The 16,779-nt window shown below is 41.4% G+C and overlaps 1 protein-coding gene across 1 annotated transcript; it reads left to right on the top strand.

Annotated features, from left to right (window-relative positions):
* Window positions 1–3,517: 3,517 nt before the first annotated feature.
* On the top strand, window positions 3,518–5,749 carry LOC109873501 (claudin-4-like). The gene has a single exon (XM_020465165.2). It carries the CDS (start codon window positions 3,856–3,858, stop codon window positions 4,528–4,530), a length of 675 nt encoding a protein of 224 aa, XP_020320754.1. The 5' UTR covers window positions 3,518–3,855; the 3' UTR covers window positions 4,531–5,749.
* Window positions 5,750–16,779: the final 11,030 nt, after the last annotated feature.

Raw genomic sequence — 16,779 nt, 5'->3', positions numbered from 1 at the left:
ATCAAACATCTCCAATCCAAAGTTAAATCTAGAATTGGCTTCCTATTTCACAAAGCATCCTTCACTCATGCTGCCAAACATACCCTTGTAAAACTGACCATCCTACCAATCCTCGACTTAGGCGATGTCATTTACAAAATAGCCTCCAACACCCTACTCAATAAATTGGATGCAGTCTATCACAGTGCCATCCGTTTTGTCACCAAAGCCCCATATACTACCCACCACTGCGACCTGTACGCTCTTGTTGGCTGGCCCTCGCTTCATACTCGTCGCCAAACTCACTGGCTCCAGGTCATCTACAAGACCCTGCTAGGTAAAGTCCCCCCTTATCTCAGCTCGCTGGTCACCATAGCAGCACCCACCTGTAGCACTCGCTCCAGCAGGTATATCTCGCTGGTCACCCCCAAAACCAATTCTTCCTTTGGCCGCCTCTCCTTCCAGTTCTCTGCTGCCAATGACAGGAACCAACTACAAAAATCTCTGAAACTGGAAACACTTATCTCCCTCACTAGCTTTAGGCACCAGCTGTCAGAGCAGCTCACATATTACTGCACCTGTACATGGCCCATCTATAATTTAGCCCAAACAACTACCTCTTTCCCTACTGTATTTATTTATTTATTTAGCTCCTTTGCACCCCATTATTTCTATCTCTACTTTGCACATTCGTCCACTGCAAATCAACCATCCCAGCATTTTACTTGCTATATTGTATTTACTTCACCACCATGGCCTTTTTTTTGCCATTACCTCCCTTATCTCACCTCACTTGCTCACATTGTATATAGACTTACTTTTATTTCTACTGTATTTGACTGTATGTTTGTTTTACTCCATGTGTCACTCTGTTGTTGTATGTGTCGAACTGCTTTGCTTTATACCTTCGTATAATCCCCCCAATGGCATAGACTTTTAAAGGTTAACAACATATGGTCATCACTTTAAGCCTGTGGGGAAAATACATCACTGTACTATGAAATAGTCTACAACGGCCCAACCCCTCAACATTTTTTTAAAAATCACAAATTCTCAAAGTTTTAATTTGGCTCGCTTAGTTGTGATTTGACAAGTAAAAATTAAAACATAGATACAAAAAGAGGACCAACAGTACAGTTCAAGTTGCTTTAGCAATGGCAAATATACTTCAAATGAGTAACACTCACCAATAAGCCATCCATCTTCAACAGCTCCCTCCTGTAGGCTTATAGGCATACATTGCTGATCTGCAGAATGAACAAGTTGTGCGCTCCACACGGCCACCAGATTCAGCAGCATTTCTGTAGATCACATAACCTATTACCTGCACATAAGAGTGGAAGCCTTTTCTGATTACATAGTTTAACTCGTTTTGGGATGGAGCTTTCATGGCGAAGTCAGTACTGTCTATTTCTGTTTGTGTTTGGGAATCAATTGATGGCAAAGAAATCCCTCTTGACTTCAACCTGTTGTGTGATGGTGTATGGAAATTGTATATTGCATTTAATTTTACTGTTGATTGCATCTAAAACATTGGCTCATCGAGAGATGTGATGTGCCAAACGGGCAAGCTCCCGCTAAAAAGTGCCCATTGACAAAAACTTGAGGGTGGACAGCACATTGACTTGAACTGGAAATATATGTGTTTGCCTTTCTAAACTAGGTCTTAAATCCTCACAAATATGTTATAATATTGGTTTTCGAGAAATGATATCTGATTGGCCAATCTCTACGTTCTGCAAAAAAGTCCCACTTATCTCTAAAAACTTGATCTCTGCGAAATGCAGTGTGTCAGATCTTCCAACAGAAGAAGATCAGCCATCTCTCATTCGATTTCCCATTACTTCAGTCTTTCATAGTATTGCAACAATGGTTTCACATTCACGTCCCTCTAATTTAACAAATCACTGTACTTTACATGGATTATTGCCGCAAAACAAATGCACTGATGTGGTCAAATTATATATAACCTGTCAAGATACAATATATCTAGGAGATATGTTTCTTTGGACACATATTGAACCCCTTATTTTTGTTGCCACAAAACTACCTCCATACTTCCATTCATTGGTATGAATTACCTTCAGACCTGTGACACTTGTGGGGGTCGTAGAGCAAAATAGAGAACACCATAGTGTTCGTGAGAGTCTCACTTTTCCATGGGGTCATATTAGTTTGTATCTCAAATGGTCAGGACGCTACAGACAGAAGGTGGCACATCAGCGCTTACCGACTTCAGACAAAGCAGGACGCTACAGACATTTTCGTGAGAAGACCGATTTTCGCTGTAGCTCGGCCACCTTCCACCATAGATGCTTAAACTGATGGATTAGACTGAAGGTTTTGATGGGATGCTTTTTATTATTATGTTACTTAGATACAGTGAATAAGTTCAAATGTGTTGCTTTTTAGCCATTTTCATATAGACTTGATTGTGAGTTTTGGATCATTGTCTTGCTGCAGGCTCTTCAGTTTCAGCTCGAAGACGGATGTCCTGACATTGTCCTGTAGAATTCTATGAGTAGTGTGGCCCGAAACATGTGAGATATATTATATTGCATGTTGTAACCTATCCCCAATGCAGGCTTACAGAGAGAGAGCGAGAGACAGAGCTCAAGGAGAGCAAACAAGACGCTATGTGCTAATGGAATTGTTATATGCCCTGTTTGAACCGTTTGTGCTATTCAATTATTAGGTTAAATCTGCCGCAGTGGACTTTGGTTGCTCCACAAGTGTAAAGCTATGGTGCCAACACTACTGCCAACATAACCAATCTGCCAATCTAAGACAGTAAAAATTGCAATCGCTGCATACTGTACAGTGTTGGTGTGACTCCTTTGCTGTACATCAGTGTTTCTCATCCTTTCCTGTGTGGGAACCACTTGATGAGCACAATTTTTGCTCCAACCCTACCCTAACACCTGTTTCAAGTATTCAAGGGCATGGTGATTTGTTAATTAGTTGAAACAGGTGTGTATGTTAGTCTAGGGCTGGAACGAAGGTGTGTACACCCTCAAAGGCCCCTAAGAATGAATTGTCAGCATGCAGCCCATTTTTACACATGTAGGCCACAGTAAACACACACACATGCACAAACACGCACACATTTACATGCATGCGCACATACACATACACATACACAAACACACACACACACACCCTAACCAGTTTGTTTCAGTGTCCCTGCCTCCTTATCATCTGGTTACCCATCAACCACATAGCAAGCTCTTACCCATTAACACCAATACACACCACAGAACACAGTGCTCCTGTAGGCTAATGGCTAACCCATAAATACTACTCCCTTTTATGAGGAGAAACACACACACACACACACACACACACACACACACACACACACACACACACACACACACACACACACACACACACACACACACACACACACACACCCTCGCAGTAAACATGGCCGATGTCCAGGCAACACCTAATCGGTTGGCCCTGATGTGTGATGTCATGGCTTAGGTGGGTCTGACCAACCTGCAATAAAATATATCAAGATAAGAGTGGACAACTCCTCACCCGAAAGCAAAGAGACAGAGATACACACACACAGAGAGAACACACTGTGAGAAGCTTTCCTTTCTGGATACTAAGACAAGGGAGAGGTGAGCTGCTAAAGACTGAAGGAGACAAGAAGGATACAGCATACAGGGGAAAAAGACAGTGTGAGGGGTTAAAAGGTGACAAATAGTAACAACCAAGAAGAGTGAGAGAGAAAGAAGAAGGAAATAAGGCCGAAGTGAGAGTCTGAGATAGGGAAAGAGAAGAAAATAAATAAAGAGACTGAGAAAGGAGCGAAAGAGCCACAGCAGCATCTTAATCCTAAGTGAGACTTAATTGTAGTGCAGTGCGATGGCGTCGTTCGCTCTGGAGCTAGTGGGTGTGAGCCTGTCCGTGCTGGGCTGGATACTGAGCATAGTGAGCTGTGCTCTGCCCATGTGGAGGGTCTCAGCCTTCATCGGAGCCAACATCGTCACAGCCCAGGTCTACTGGGAAGGTTTATGGATGAGCTGTGTGGTTCAGAGCACAGGCCAGATGCAGTGTAAGGTTTACGACTCCATGCTGGCCTTGCCCCAGGACCTGCAGGCTGCCAGAGCTCTCTCTGTGGCCACCATCATCCTGGGGGTCTTAGCTCTCCTCGTGGCGACCATCGGAGCCAAGTGTACCAACTGCATCGAGGAGGAGGGAGTGAAGGCCAAGGTGGTGTTGTCTGCCGGAGCTGCCTTTATCCTAGCTTCGCTGGTCCAGCTGGTGCCTGTGTCCTGGTCAGCCCACGTCATCATCCTGGAGTTCTACAACCCTATCATCCCCTCGGCACAGAAAATGGAGATCGGGGCAGCGCTGTACCTGGGCTGGGCCGCGGCCGCATTGCTGCTGCTGGGGGGTGCTATCCTCTGCTGCAGCTGCCCTCCTCAGGAAGACAAACCAATGACAAGGTACTCAATCCCTCCCCAAAGCCGGATGGCGTATTCTGCTGCTCCAAGGTCCATGGCCCCCAGCTCCTACAACAGGAAAGACTATGTGTGAGAAAAGGGGGGGTGGGTGTTCAACATGTCGGTTTATTTGTGGGTTTCTTGAGAATATAACAGAGTGTTTCCACAGTTTGTTTAAATATACCAGGACCATGGGCAAATTCTTTTACTCATCCTTGCCTTCATGGAAAGGGGGATGTATCGACCACAGGGCGGATTAAGGTGACAAGAGCTCATTAATCAAGTTGACTCTTTTTCCTCTGAGACTGAAAAAAAAGTTCACCAGAACAAGATGTATGTTGTTTTATACTCCTGTCTGGTTTACTATCAGTTGTCAGGCACTCAACATAACTGAGTGCTTTTTATTGGCAATGAGTCACATTCCCAGAGGAAGTAACTACAATAACTCCAATTAATAATTTCTTATACAGTTTGTTATGACAACAATTATTACAAGATACAGTATATTATACTGTATCTTGACTACGCATGTTATTATATAATAGATATTCTGATTTTAAAAAACGTCATGGCAAGTTGACCTACAGCTGAACTTAATGTTTATATCATATTTATCTGAACTTTTTTTTGTTTGCTATTCTTCGTTGTAAGTGGTTTGAATCACTCATTTCCAAATGTTACATGGAATATGTGAAACCTTTGGGTTTTGTACTGTTGTGAGAAGAAGAGGCAGGACGTTGCAAAGCTTGTATTGTATTGTAAATAACTGTTGTGTATACCAAAGAGCAAGCACAGTTTGCAGAAAACTATTTCCTTCAGTGGATAAATGTGTCAGAGTCCAATCAATCCAACAGACGTTCCAAAAAAGCAAGATACTTGCAGTAGGACTAGGAAAATAGATAAATATATTTTATGATACATAAATACCAAAATATACTGTGCAGGGTTACTGGGGCTCAACCAAACAGTCTGGTCAACAGCCATAAACTATGAAGAACAACGAGCATTGACAGCAGAGACATTGTTGGGATGGGAGCAAATCTTCTCCCCATAGAGTAACCCTGTTTTTAAAAAACGGCTCATAAAGAAGTTTGGAATTTGAATCTGTTTTTGTTGTTGCAATATGTTATCTTTTCACCATTCTTATAAAAATTCACAGCCAATCTGGGCTCTGTTTTATATTGTAAATTATTTTGAAATAGATAACCTTTCGATGGTACATGTAAGTGTTACTACTGTACTGTAAATGGTGGACCTCTGCCTGACAATATTGTGTTTTCAGTTTGATTAATAAATATCAGTGTACAGTTACAGCCAAATATATTGGTGTAACGGATGTGAAACGGCTAGCCTAGTTAGCGGTGCGCGCTAAATAGCATTTCAATCGGTGATATCACTTGCTCTGAGACCTTGAAGTAGTAGTTCCCCTTGCTCTGCAAGGGCTGCGGCTTTTTTGGAGCGGTGGGTAACGATGCTTTGTGGGTGACTGTTGTTGATGTGTGCAGAGGGTCCCTGGTTCGTGCCCGGGTATGGGCGAGAGGACGGTCTAAAGTTATACTGTTACATTGGCACCCTTGCACGTTTCTTAAAAAATTCCCTACAAACTGTTGGTCTCCACACCTTGTTACTGGATTTTCAACATTGCAGAACTAATTATATTTTGGTAAACTTAAGGTTACAATTTTAAAGTAGAAAATAAAGACAAATGGCATTGATAAAATTATTTTCACCCCGGAACTATTACTTGGTTTGCAAATCTTTAGGCTAAGATAACTGCCAACAAATGCTTTCTTTTAACCATCAATACTGTAATGGGTGTCGTCGTCTGATGAGGAAGAATCGGACCAAAGCGCAGCGTGGTAAGTGTTCATGACTTTTATTTAAACTGAACACTAAAACAAAATAACAAAGTGCAAACCGAAACAGTCCTGTCAGGTGCAGAAAACACTAAACAGAAAATAACTACCAACATAACATAGGTGGGAAAAAGCTACCTAAGTATGGTTCCCAATCAGAGACAACGATAGTCAGCTGTCCCTGATTGAGAACCATACCCGGCCAAAACAAAGAAATACTAAACATAGAAAAAGGAACATAGAATGCCCACCCCAAATCACACCCTGACCAAACCAAAATAGAGACATAAAAAGCTCTCTAAGGTCAGGGCGTGACAAATACGCTTGCTGCCCTTTTTCTACTGGCAATTTGTCCCACTCTTCAGCAGTAAACTGCTCTAATTCTTCATTGTTTGAGGGGTGCCCTCCATCAAATGCTGTTTTCCGCTCTCACCATAGGTAACGGATGTGATTCAGATCTGGACTCTTCACTGGCCACTCCAAAACAGTCCAGCGTTTCTTCTTGATCCATTCCAGTGTGCTTTTTATGTGAGTTTGGGATTGTTGTCCTACTCGAAGACTCACAACCTTCAAAAGAGACCGTTTTTGGACACTGGGTCGAACATCGCACTCCAAAACACCTTGATAATTAGCTCATTTCATGACGTCTTGCGCACATTCAAGGCCCTAAGCCCCAATTACCAGAGGCAGCAAAGCAACCTCACAGCATTATCGAACCTCCCCCATAATTTATTGTACAGAGGGTGATCTTTTCTTTGAACATTTCTTTTGGTCGTTGGTAAACATAGGAACACCCCACCGCTGAAGGAGACACAAGATGGCCTGATTGAACTTATCAAAAATCCACCTAAACATGTTAAATACTTGGGTAAATGTTATGTGGACCAATGAAACAAAAGTAGAGCTCTTTGGCAATACAGATCAACACTGTGTTTACTGATTTGAAGCTGGTGTACAAAACCGAAAGTGAGACGCAAAAAACAACCTTAAGAACGGGAAGCATATAAATAGCATAGAACATTTGGTTGGGTTACCCAAAAAAGTGACATATTGCAACTTTAAGAGATGCTAGCGTCCCACCTGGCCAAAAGCCAGGTAAAATGTACACGCCAAATTTAAATGAATTACAATAAAAATCAAATGTTCATTAAATCACACATGCAAGATAGTAAATTAAAGCTACATTTGTTGTGAATCCTGCCAACATGTCAGATTTCATAAAGGCTTTTCGGCGAAAGCATAAGATGCTATTATCTGAGGATAGCACCATAGTAAACAAAGAGAGAAAGCATATTTCAACCCTGCAGGCGCGACACAAAACGCAGAAATAAAAATATAATTCATGCCTTTGATGAGCTTCTTTTGTTGGCACTCCAATATGTCCCATAAACATCACAAATGGTCCTTTTGTTCAATTAATTCCGTCGATATATATCCAAAATGTCCATTTATTTGGCGTGTTTGATACAGAAAAACACCGGTTCCAACTTGCTCAACGTGACTACAAAATTCTCAAAAGTTACCCATAAACTTTGCCAAAACATTTCAAACTACTTTTGTAATACAACTTTAGGTATTTCTTTACGTAAATAATCAATAAAATTGAAGTGGGGATGATCTGTGTTCAATACAGGAAGAAAAACAAACTGAAGCATGCTTTCTGGTCACGCGCCTCTATCTAACAGTACACTTCAAGTGACCCTCCTTCAAGATGGCCGTACTTCTTCATTACACAAAGGAATAACCTCAACCAATTTCTAAAGACTGTTGACATCCAGTGGAAGCGATAGGAACTGCAAGAAGGTCCTTTAGAAATGTGGATTCCCAATGAAAACACATTGAAAAGAGAGTGACCCCCCAAAAAAACTATCTGAATGGTTTGTCCTCTGGGTTTCACCTGCTATATAAGTTCTGTTATATTCACAGACATGATTCAAACAGTTTTAGAAACTTCAGGATCTGCATGTACGGTCACTGTGGGGACGACGTCGTTGATGCACTTTTTGATGAAGCCAATGACAGATGTGGTGCACTCCTCAATGCCATTGGAGGAATCCCAGAACATATTCCAGTCTGTGCTAGCAAAACAGTCCTGTAGCTTAGCATCTGCTTCATCTGACCACCTTTGTATTGATCTAGTCACTAGTTTGTCCTGCTTTAATTTTTGCTTGGAATCAGGAATCAGGAGGATGGAATTATGGTCAGATTTTCCAAACGGACGGTGAGGGAGAGCGTGTTATGCATCTCTGTGTGTGGAGTATAAGATGCTGATAGAAATTTGGTAAAACTGATTTAAGTTTCCTGCATTGAAGTCCCCGGCTACTAGGAGCATTGCCTCTGGGTGAGCATTTTCTTGTTTGCTTATGGCAGAATACAGCTCATTCAATGCTATCTTAGTGCCAGCCTCTGACTGGTAGTATGTAACCAGCTACAAAGAATATAGATGAAAACTCTCTCTGTAGGTAATGTGGTCTTATCATGAGCTTATCATGAGAAACTCTACCTCGGCGAGCAATAGCTCGAGACTTACTTAGATATCGTGCACCAGCTGTTGTTTACAAAAATACATAGACCGCCACCCCTTGTCTTACCAGATGCCGCTGTTCTATCCTGCCGGTACATCGTATAACCAGCCAGCTGTATGTTGATATTGTCGTCGTTCAGCCAAGACTCCGTGAAGCATAAGATGTTACAGTTTTTAATGTCCCGTTGGTAGTTTAATCTTCCCAATAACTCGTCCATTTTATTGTCCAAAGTTTGCATTTTTGCTTGCAGAATTGAGGGAAGTAGGGGTTTATTTGATTGTCTCCGACTTCTCAGCAGACAGCCCACTCTCCAGCCTCTCTTTCTCCACCTCCTCTTCATGCAGATCACGGTGATCATGGCCTGTTCCCGAGCTGAGCTGTTTATCCTCCGCCACAGGCTCATCAGAGTCGTGATAGAAGAAAAAAGGATTCTGCTAGTCCGTGGTGAGTAATCTCAATCCAGATGTCTAGAAGTTATTTTCGGTCATAGGAAATGGTAGCGGCAACATTATGTACAAAAATAGTACAAAAAATAAGTTACAAACAACGCAGTTAAATGAATAAAAAACACAATAGGTTGGGGGCAGGTAGAACGTCTGCCTTCTGCTCCGGCGCCATCTTAGTTATAGTTTTGATGTCTTCGATATTATTCTACAATGTAGAACATTTTAAAAATAAAGACAAATCCATGAATGAGTACGTGTGTCCAAACTTTGACTGGTACTGTATATATAATTTGGCTCTACGTAGTTTTACGTATAGGTCTATTGTAAACGTGTATTATTGTTGCGTCAGCATCCTTTTTTTGCAAAAAGACATACAAGTACAAATATAACTTTAAGCTACATATTATTTTGACAGAGGTAGTGAACCGTCCATTGATCAGCACAACAATTGATTAAACAGGACCACGTTTGAAACACAAGTGGTTCTGAGCTTATGTCATTATTACACAGGTAAGCTAACAGTTACAGAAATCAGGAATGCAGATAGGCTGTATCTATCTGAGCTTCTGTGTCCAACACACCACCACCTGTTGTTATGTTGGGCACCTACTGACCAAAAATTATGTTTTTATTATTTATTATTTTTTCAATGCTAAAACAAAGGTTTAAGGAAATACAGGCATGCACCACATTACTACAAGACCAAACAGCTCAATCAAGCCTGATGGTCTTGTAAGTATAAAATGCTTGCTTTGATTGAATTAAAACAGCATGAAATGGTAGAGTAATGAGATAATGTCTTACTGAGGTGTGTGAAAAATTCAATGCTTTACCTTGTATGCGGTGTAGATCACATTATTGTGGAAGCACCTCTAAGAGTTTGAATTAGTCTGTTTGAGAAGGTTTGAATCCTAAGCAACCTGCCTACACATAGTTTGAAGTACAATACCAACATAGTTACTATAGTAGGTCAAAACTGTGTGCTGGAAAACCTTGGTAGAGCCTGGGTAGAATATTGGCATTGTGGTGCTTATGTGAATTTCATTTATTTTTTTGGTTTCAGACCAACGCCAACTTCTCACTTAAAATGTAGTTTTTTGTTTTTAATAATAGAGCCCAAAGGTACATATTTTTACTGCAAAATATCAAACATGATGAAGTTTGGTTGCCAAACCTTTTTCTGGACGATTAAGTGGTGGCATTAACCATTTCCGTTAGATTTACACTATCATTGAATCTGGCAAGTCTGGATTTGTTGCCCTCATTCTTGTGTTTCCAGTTAGTATTAAAATCTTTGAGAATATTTCACTTTTTGTTTTCATCAGAAGCATGGTCAATACTGTCACATATAACATCCAGGTAAGATACATTTGAAAATGTACACACATCCAACTAATTTTGGTGGTTGAAATGGTAAGTTGAACTCTAGTCGTAGTATTTCTATATCATGGGCATTAATATAGAGATGGTTCCCCCTTTGCCGCTATCACAGCCTCCACTCTTCTGGGAAGACTTTCTACTAGACATTGGAACATTGCTGCGGGGAATTGCTTCCATTCAGCCACAAGAGCATTGGCGAGGTCGGGCACTGATGTTGGGCGATTACGTCGGCATTCCAATTCATCCCAAAGGTTTTGAGGTCAGGGCCAGTGCAGTCCAGTCAAGTTCTTCTCGACAAACCATTCTGTATGGACCTTGCTTTGAGCATGGGGGCATTGTCATGCTGAAACAAGAAAGGGCCTTCCCCAAACTGTTGCCACAAAGTTGTACATAATCGTCTAGAATGTAATTGTATGCTGTAGCATTAAGATGTCCCTTCACTTGAACTAAGGGGCCTAGCCCGAACCATGAAAGAACCATGAAAGCCCCAGACTATTGTACTTCCTCCATCAAATGTCACAGTTGGCATTGTGGCAGGTAGCGTTCTCCTGGCATCCGCCAAACCCAGATACGTCTGTCGGACTGCCAGATGGTGAACGTGATTCATCACTCCAGAGAACACATTTCCACTGCTCCAGAGTCCAATGGTGGGGAGCTTTACACCACTCCAGCCGTCACTTGGCATTGCGCATGGTGATTGTAGGCTTATGTGCTGCTTCTCGACCATGGAAACCAATTTCATGAAGCTCCCAACTAACATTTTTCGTGCTGACGTTGCTTCCAGAGGCAGTTTGGAACTAGATAGTGAGTGTTGCAACCGAGGACAGATGATTTTAATGCACTACAAACTTCAGCACTCGGAGGTCCCATTCTGTGAGCTTGTGTGGTCTACCATTTCCCTGATAAGCCGATGTTGCTCCTAGACATTTCCACTTCACAATAACAGCACTTACAGTTGACACGGGCAGCTCTAGCAGGGCAGACATTTGACAAACTGACTTGTTGGAAAGGTGGCATGCTATGACGGTGCCACATTGAAAGTCACTGAGCTCTTCAGTTCTTCAGCCTCTTCCATTATTTTGCCAATGCTTGTCTATGGAGATTGCATGGCTGTGTGCTCGATTTGATACACCTATCAGCAACGGGTGTGGCTGAAATAGCCCAATACCCTAAATTGAATGGGTGTCCACATAGTTTTGTGTTTATATAGAGTATATTGTTGCACCACCGCCTCGTCTGTTCCTGTCCTTTCTAATCATAGTATGACCACTGATGCTGACCTGTCCATCAGTAGTAGAATGGTCCAGATGGGTTCCTGTGATTGCTAGAACATGCACAATGTTTTTATGCACCAAGTCATAGACTTCATGGATCTTTTTAGGGATACTACACACATTTATATGGGTGATATGGGGACCTTTCTTTGATAATTGCAAATCGACAGAATAGGACATTTTTGTAGAGGTAGCCACTGTGTTTTTAGTGGAACACTGGATTCAGGACTCATGGTGAACAGGGTGTGAACCATGAGTGAGTCATTTTTGTGTATCTGAACACCTGGCCCTTTGTTCTCTCATGACAGGATAGAGTACTTTCCGTCTCTTTTATGTTGTGAGGAAAGTTAGTTATTCCTTTTAATTCTCTGCCTCTGCTTTTGGCCATTTTCCTCTGTTTGAAATGTTCAAAGAAGGCAATGAGGTCTGCCTCTGAAGGATTTCCCCATTCCATTCCATGCACCCTGGAAAAGGTGATTTTCTCCACCACATCAGAGGGCAGTTTCAGCTTTTCAGTCATAAACTCCTTCCCACTATTCTCTGGATTGATAGTGTCTGTCTCAGAAATCCCCCCCAATTTTTTTTTGAATGTCTCTCATTCCCCGAGATTGTATATCAAGCAGTGACTCCTTCAGCATTCTGTTCTCCCGAGGAATTGTCTCAACAGCATTCCGCACGGTATGTACAGTACCTTTCAAAGATGTATTCTCCTTCTTCAGTTTGTCTATTTCCTTTTGGCTGAACTCTAAGCTGGCTGTCAGTTCTGCGATGCTCCTGTAGGATTGTCTGGAGCATCTCCAGTCTCTCCAGGTTTTTGTGGATAGACTTCAGCACGTCCCTGGTACCGTCCACTGCCTCCAAGGTGAAAGACTCTCCTTCGCTGGTGATGGGGTGTGAAGAAGGCCGGGCCCGTGACTTCTTTGCCAGCGGGCGTATGACGGAGTTAGCGCGGATGCTGCCTTCGACATGTTTCATATCCGACAGGGCCTAGGAGTGGTGCTCTTTAAAGCTTTCTAGCTCCTGGATGGACTCTGGCGCTTCCAGTTTTTGCTTAAAACATTCACTACTACACAGTGTATCCTTGTGGATGGCAATATATGCTCATACTGTAGATACATGGGTTATTCACATTTGTAGTGTTTGTAAACATTGAAATTAAACCATACTGCTTTGTTTTGTTTTGGGGGTTATAATGGGGATGATCAGTAGTTCTATGCTCATGAGGCATCTAGTATGATATTCTCCAAGAATCAATGGGTTTACATTATATCCAAAAGGTACATGTCCACAAAGTCTTTGCACCAATCACAGATTGTGGCTTTAGAATACAAAACACAATATCAAAGGTAGGGTCCAATTTAACTACATTGTTTGCTGAAGAAATATATAATTGGCTATTCTAAGCGCTAAGGTTAAAAGAGTATAGGAACATTGTTTCCAGAGAAAAGTGATATTCTGTATTCTTGGTATCTGGAAGTGTGACTTGTCAGATTCAATGAAACTCTCATGTTCTATGACTAAGTTCAATTCTACTTCCTGTCACTCATATTCAAATTCTACATCCTGTGGGGTGTAGCCAATTTAATTTCAACTCATGAGTGACCTCAACCCTGACTGAGTGGGTGTGTTTGAGCGGATCACTTTTGTCAAGACGTCACTGGTCACCGCCTTTCAAAGTGTCTTGCATTATGGGGATAAAAATTGACTTGCGATTGACTATATCGACTACATGAACTTTAAAAAAATCATGGTTTTTTTTTATGAAGTCGCCTTCAAGTCGCTGCAGTTCCTTCTCACCAACTGCACCATGCCGTCATCACAATGTGTCAGTCAATCATTAGGGTGTTTTTGTTTGACCCACGCCAACGTTGCCAAACACGTAACTGAAACAGGAACCAACTTTGCGGCGATTGTAAAGCTACAGGTGATACAAATTAAAGTGATATTTGAGACCTCTCTCTAACCAATTAATTGTACACAGGTTATGTTTTCAGTTTGTGAGTGTGTGATATGGTGTTCATACATTTTTTCTAGAAGACATTAATAAAGACAAATGTTTATAAACAATAGTGTAGTGTGGCCCAGCCCCCAAAATGACTCTTTACACTATATCCTTTGTGATGTATTTGCAATGCTGCATTATTTCATTAAATGTGGCCATCTTGGGTTGCTGGACCACAAACAGCATAACTGTTGTGTGTCCCCAAGTTTGTCTGTACAACTGCTTTTGTCAGCTGAACAGTGCTTCACGGACAACTAAGGCCAGAGCAGCAAACTAAGCTAACATATGTCATTTTTTAAAGATTTCCATATCCAGGATCATTTAACTATTTGATTTTGAAAAAAAGGGTTGAAAAAATATTGAATTTGGCCTTTACTCCGATAGCCCATATAAACGCTCAGGAAATGTTCACGTTTTTTAAACATATTTTTGAACCCCTTTTTTGATGGCACAAAACTACCTCCATACTTCCATACATTTTGAAAACCGATACCAGGTTACCTTCAGACAAGTCCTGTGACACCTGTGAGGGTCGTAGAGAAAAACAGAGAACACCATCGTGACCATAAAGGGGTCATATTAGTTTGTAGCCCAAACCGGTTCTGACGCTGCAGACAGAAGTTGGCACATCAGCAGTACTGACTTCAGACAAGTCTTTCGGATGCTACAGACATTTTCGTGAGAAGACCGGTTTTCAGTATGTCTCATGGTCTGACAAACACTGCTTAAGCTTGGCCACCAGATATCTCTAGCTTAAAATGACAGATTTTGATGGGGATTTGTTTCATTATGTTACTTAGACTGATGCACGGGTGCATCAATAGACTCTTAAGGATTTAAAGGTGACTGAATATTAGTTATACTTATGACGGACAACAACTGAAAGTGTGGGTGACATTTTTTATGGTATTTCTAACCTGGCATTGGGTATACATGGATGATCCCTGGCCGTGTAATGTGAGTGTGTATCTAACCGATACTGAGATGAGGAAAAGGAAGGGGGATACCTAGTCAGTTGTACAACTAAATGCATTACACTGAAATGTGTCTTCTGCATTTAACCCAACCCCTCTGAATCATAGAGGTGGGGGAGTTAGTATGCTAAGGGTGTCTATGCTCTTTGTCTCTCTCTTTCTCTCTCTGTTTACTCAGAAAACAGTTGTGCAGGTTTTCAGGGATATTGGAATATTTGCACACACAATTGCTCTGTTACAGGAACAGACACAGAAACCTGCTGGCTGTGGAAAGCCAAGTCGCCATATGGCACCAGGAAGTAGGCTAACATAATAAAGCGACACCAATTCTGACAGGAACGTTAACCTTTTCCTTATTGTCTTTTATTAATACATTCTAATTGGAATACAAACTAAGGAAGAATTATACAAACTATGGAATAATTACCATTAGAGTCAAGGGACCAAGAGACCGCTGTCAGAAATCACTATCAGAAAATGTAATTGTGTACTTTGCTATAGGTCTAGGGGGATCACAATGTAAGGCTTATTACTCTGTGTGTGCGTGCGTGCATGTTTGTGTGAGCGTGGCTATGACTGAGTGTATCTGCCTGCCTGTGTATTTGTGTGTGTATTTGTGTGTGTGTGTGTGTGTTTGTTTGTTTGTTTCCATGCAAATAAGCAGCCACAGGCCAACCCAATTGACTGGCTGCCAGTCGCCAAACCAACATAACTGGTTTCCCCACCTCCATGCTTTTTTTTTGTGTGAAATACACCTGTATTCAAACCATTATATGACACTTCCTGACTTGTTCCACCAATTTGGTGCCTTTTGAGACAAAAAAAAATTATAATAAGAAATCATTTTACTTAATTTGAACATGTTTAACTTCATAAAAATATGTTTTCTCATCTCAAAAATGTTTAAATGACTTTACTATATTAAGTGCCAAATAAAGTAACATGATTGACCGTGCCAAGGTTGATGATTTCATTCTAAATCAGCAATAAATCCCCCTTTGACAGGGAGAATGGAAGCTTGTTTAATGCAACCCTCACAAACCAAATGTAATTTGTTCAAACATTTCAAGCCTGTATATCTCTGAGTAACAGGGTAACAGGGTTGACATGTTACTGTATGCATGACCTACTCAGTTTTTATCCACACTATGATTTTACTTTCAGATGTTGAATGTTTCTTTTGAATTTGTATTTATTTAAATGAATAGTTTCACCATATTAAAATGAGAGTTCAGTTCACGTAAAAGGGTTGATCTTAAAATGAGGGACAGACTTAAATGAATCGCTAATCACATGAAATAAATTATAATCTTCACAAATGACTACGTCAAAGCCACAAAATAACTAGTGCTTTACAATGATGGTAAAAACTTGGATAAAGTGTGCGGTTAAGTGCGTTAAAATATTCCTAGAAGTCACAGAGGGCGCAAGGAGGGACATGTCAAATGCAGAATTTTGGCACTTTAGCAAGTCTTTATTCATATTAAAAAGGCACTCATTACGCAAAAGGAACTCATTTTGTGGAACGACCCACCTATACCAGCCTGTACCTCAAATACACAGTGTAAATCCAGTCAGGAGACATGATTCAGCATACTTTTCCCCAACATTTATAGGGCATTATTTCTTCTGAATGGCATGAAAAAAGAGAGCAGGCAAGGCCAGGGTAATTGTCATTGTCCTTATGTTCCTGTAAGGAACAGTCAAATTACAGGTGAAACCCTCCCCTCTAGCTGCCCCCTTCCTCCCTCCCTTCCTCCCTTCCTCCCTCCCTCCCTCCCTCCCTCCCTCCCTCCCTCCCTCCCTCACTTCTCTTATTTTCTCTCATCTCTCCTGCTTCTCCTCCCTCCTCCACCTCCTCCATCCATCCACTTCTCTCAGTAGCC

The sequence above is a fragment of the Oncorhynchus kisutch genome, linkage group LG28, assembly GCF_002021735.2.
Source record: "Oncorhynchus kisutch isolate 150728-3 linkage group LG28, Okis_V2, whole genome shotgun sequence".
NCBI lineage: Eukaryota > Metazoa > Chordata > Actinopteri > Salmoniformes > Salmonidae > Oncorhynchus > Oncorhynchus kisutch.
The sequence above is the reverse complement of the archived record's forward strand: the minus strand, read 5'-3'. Positions and strand labels throughout refer to the sequence as shown.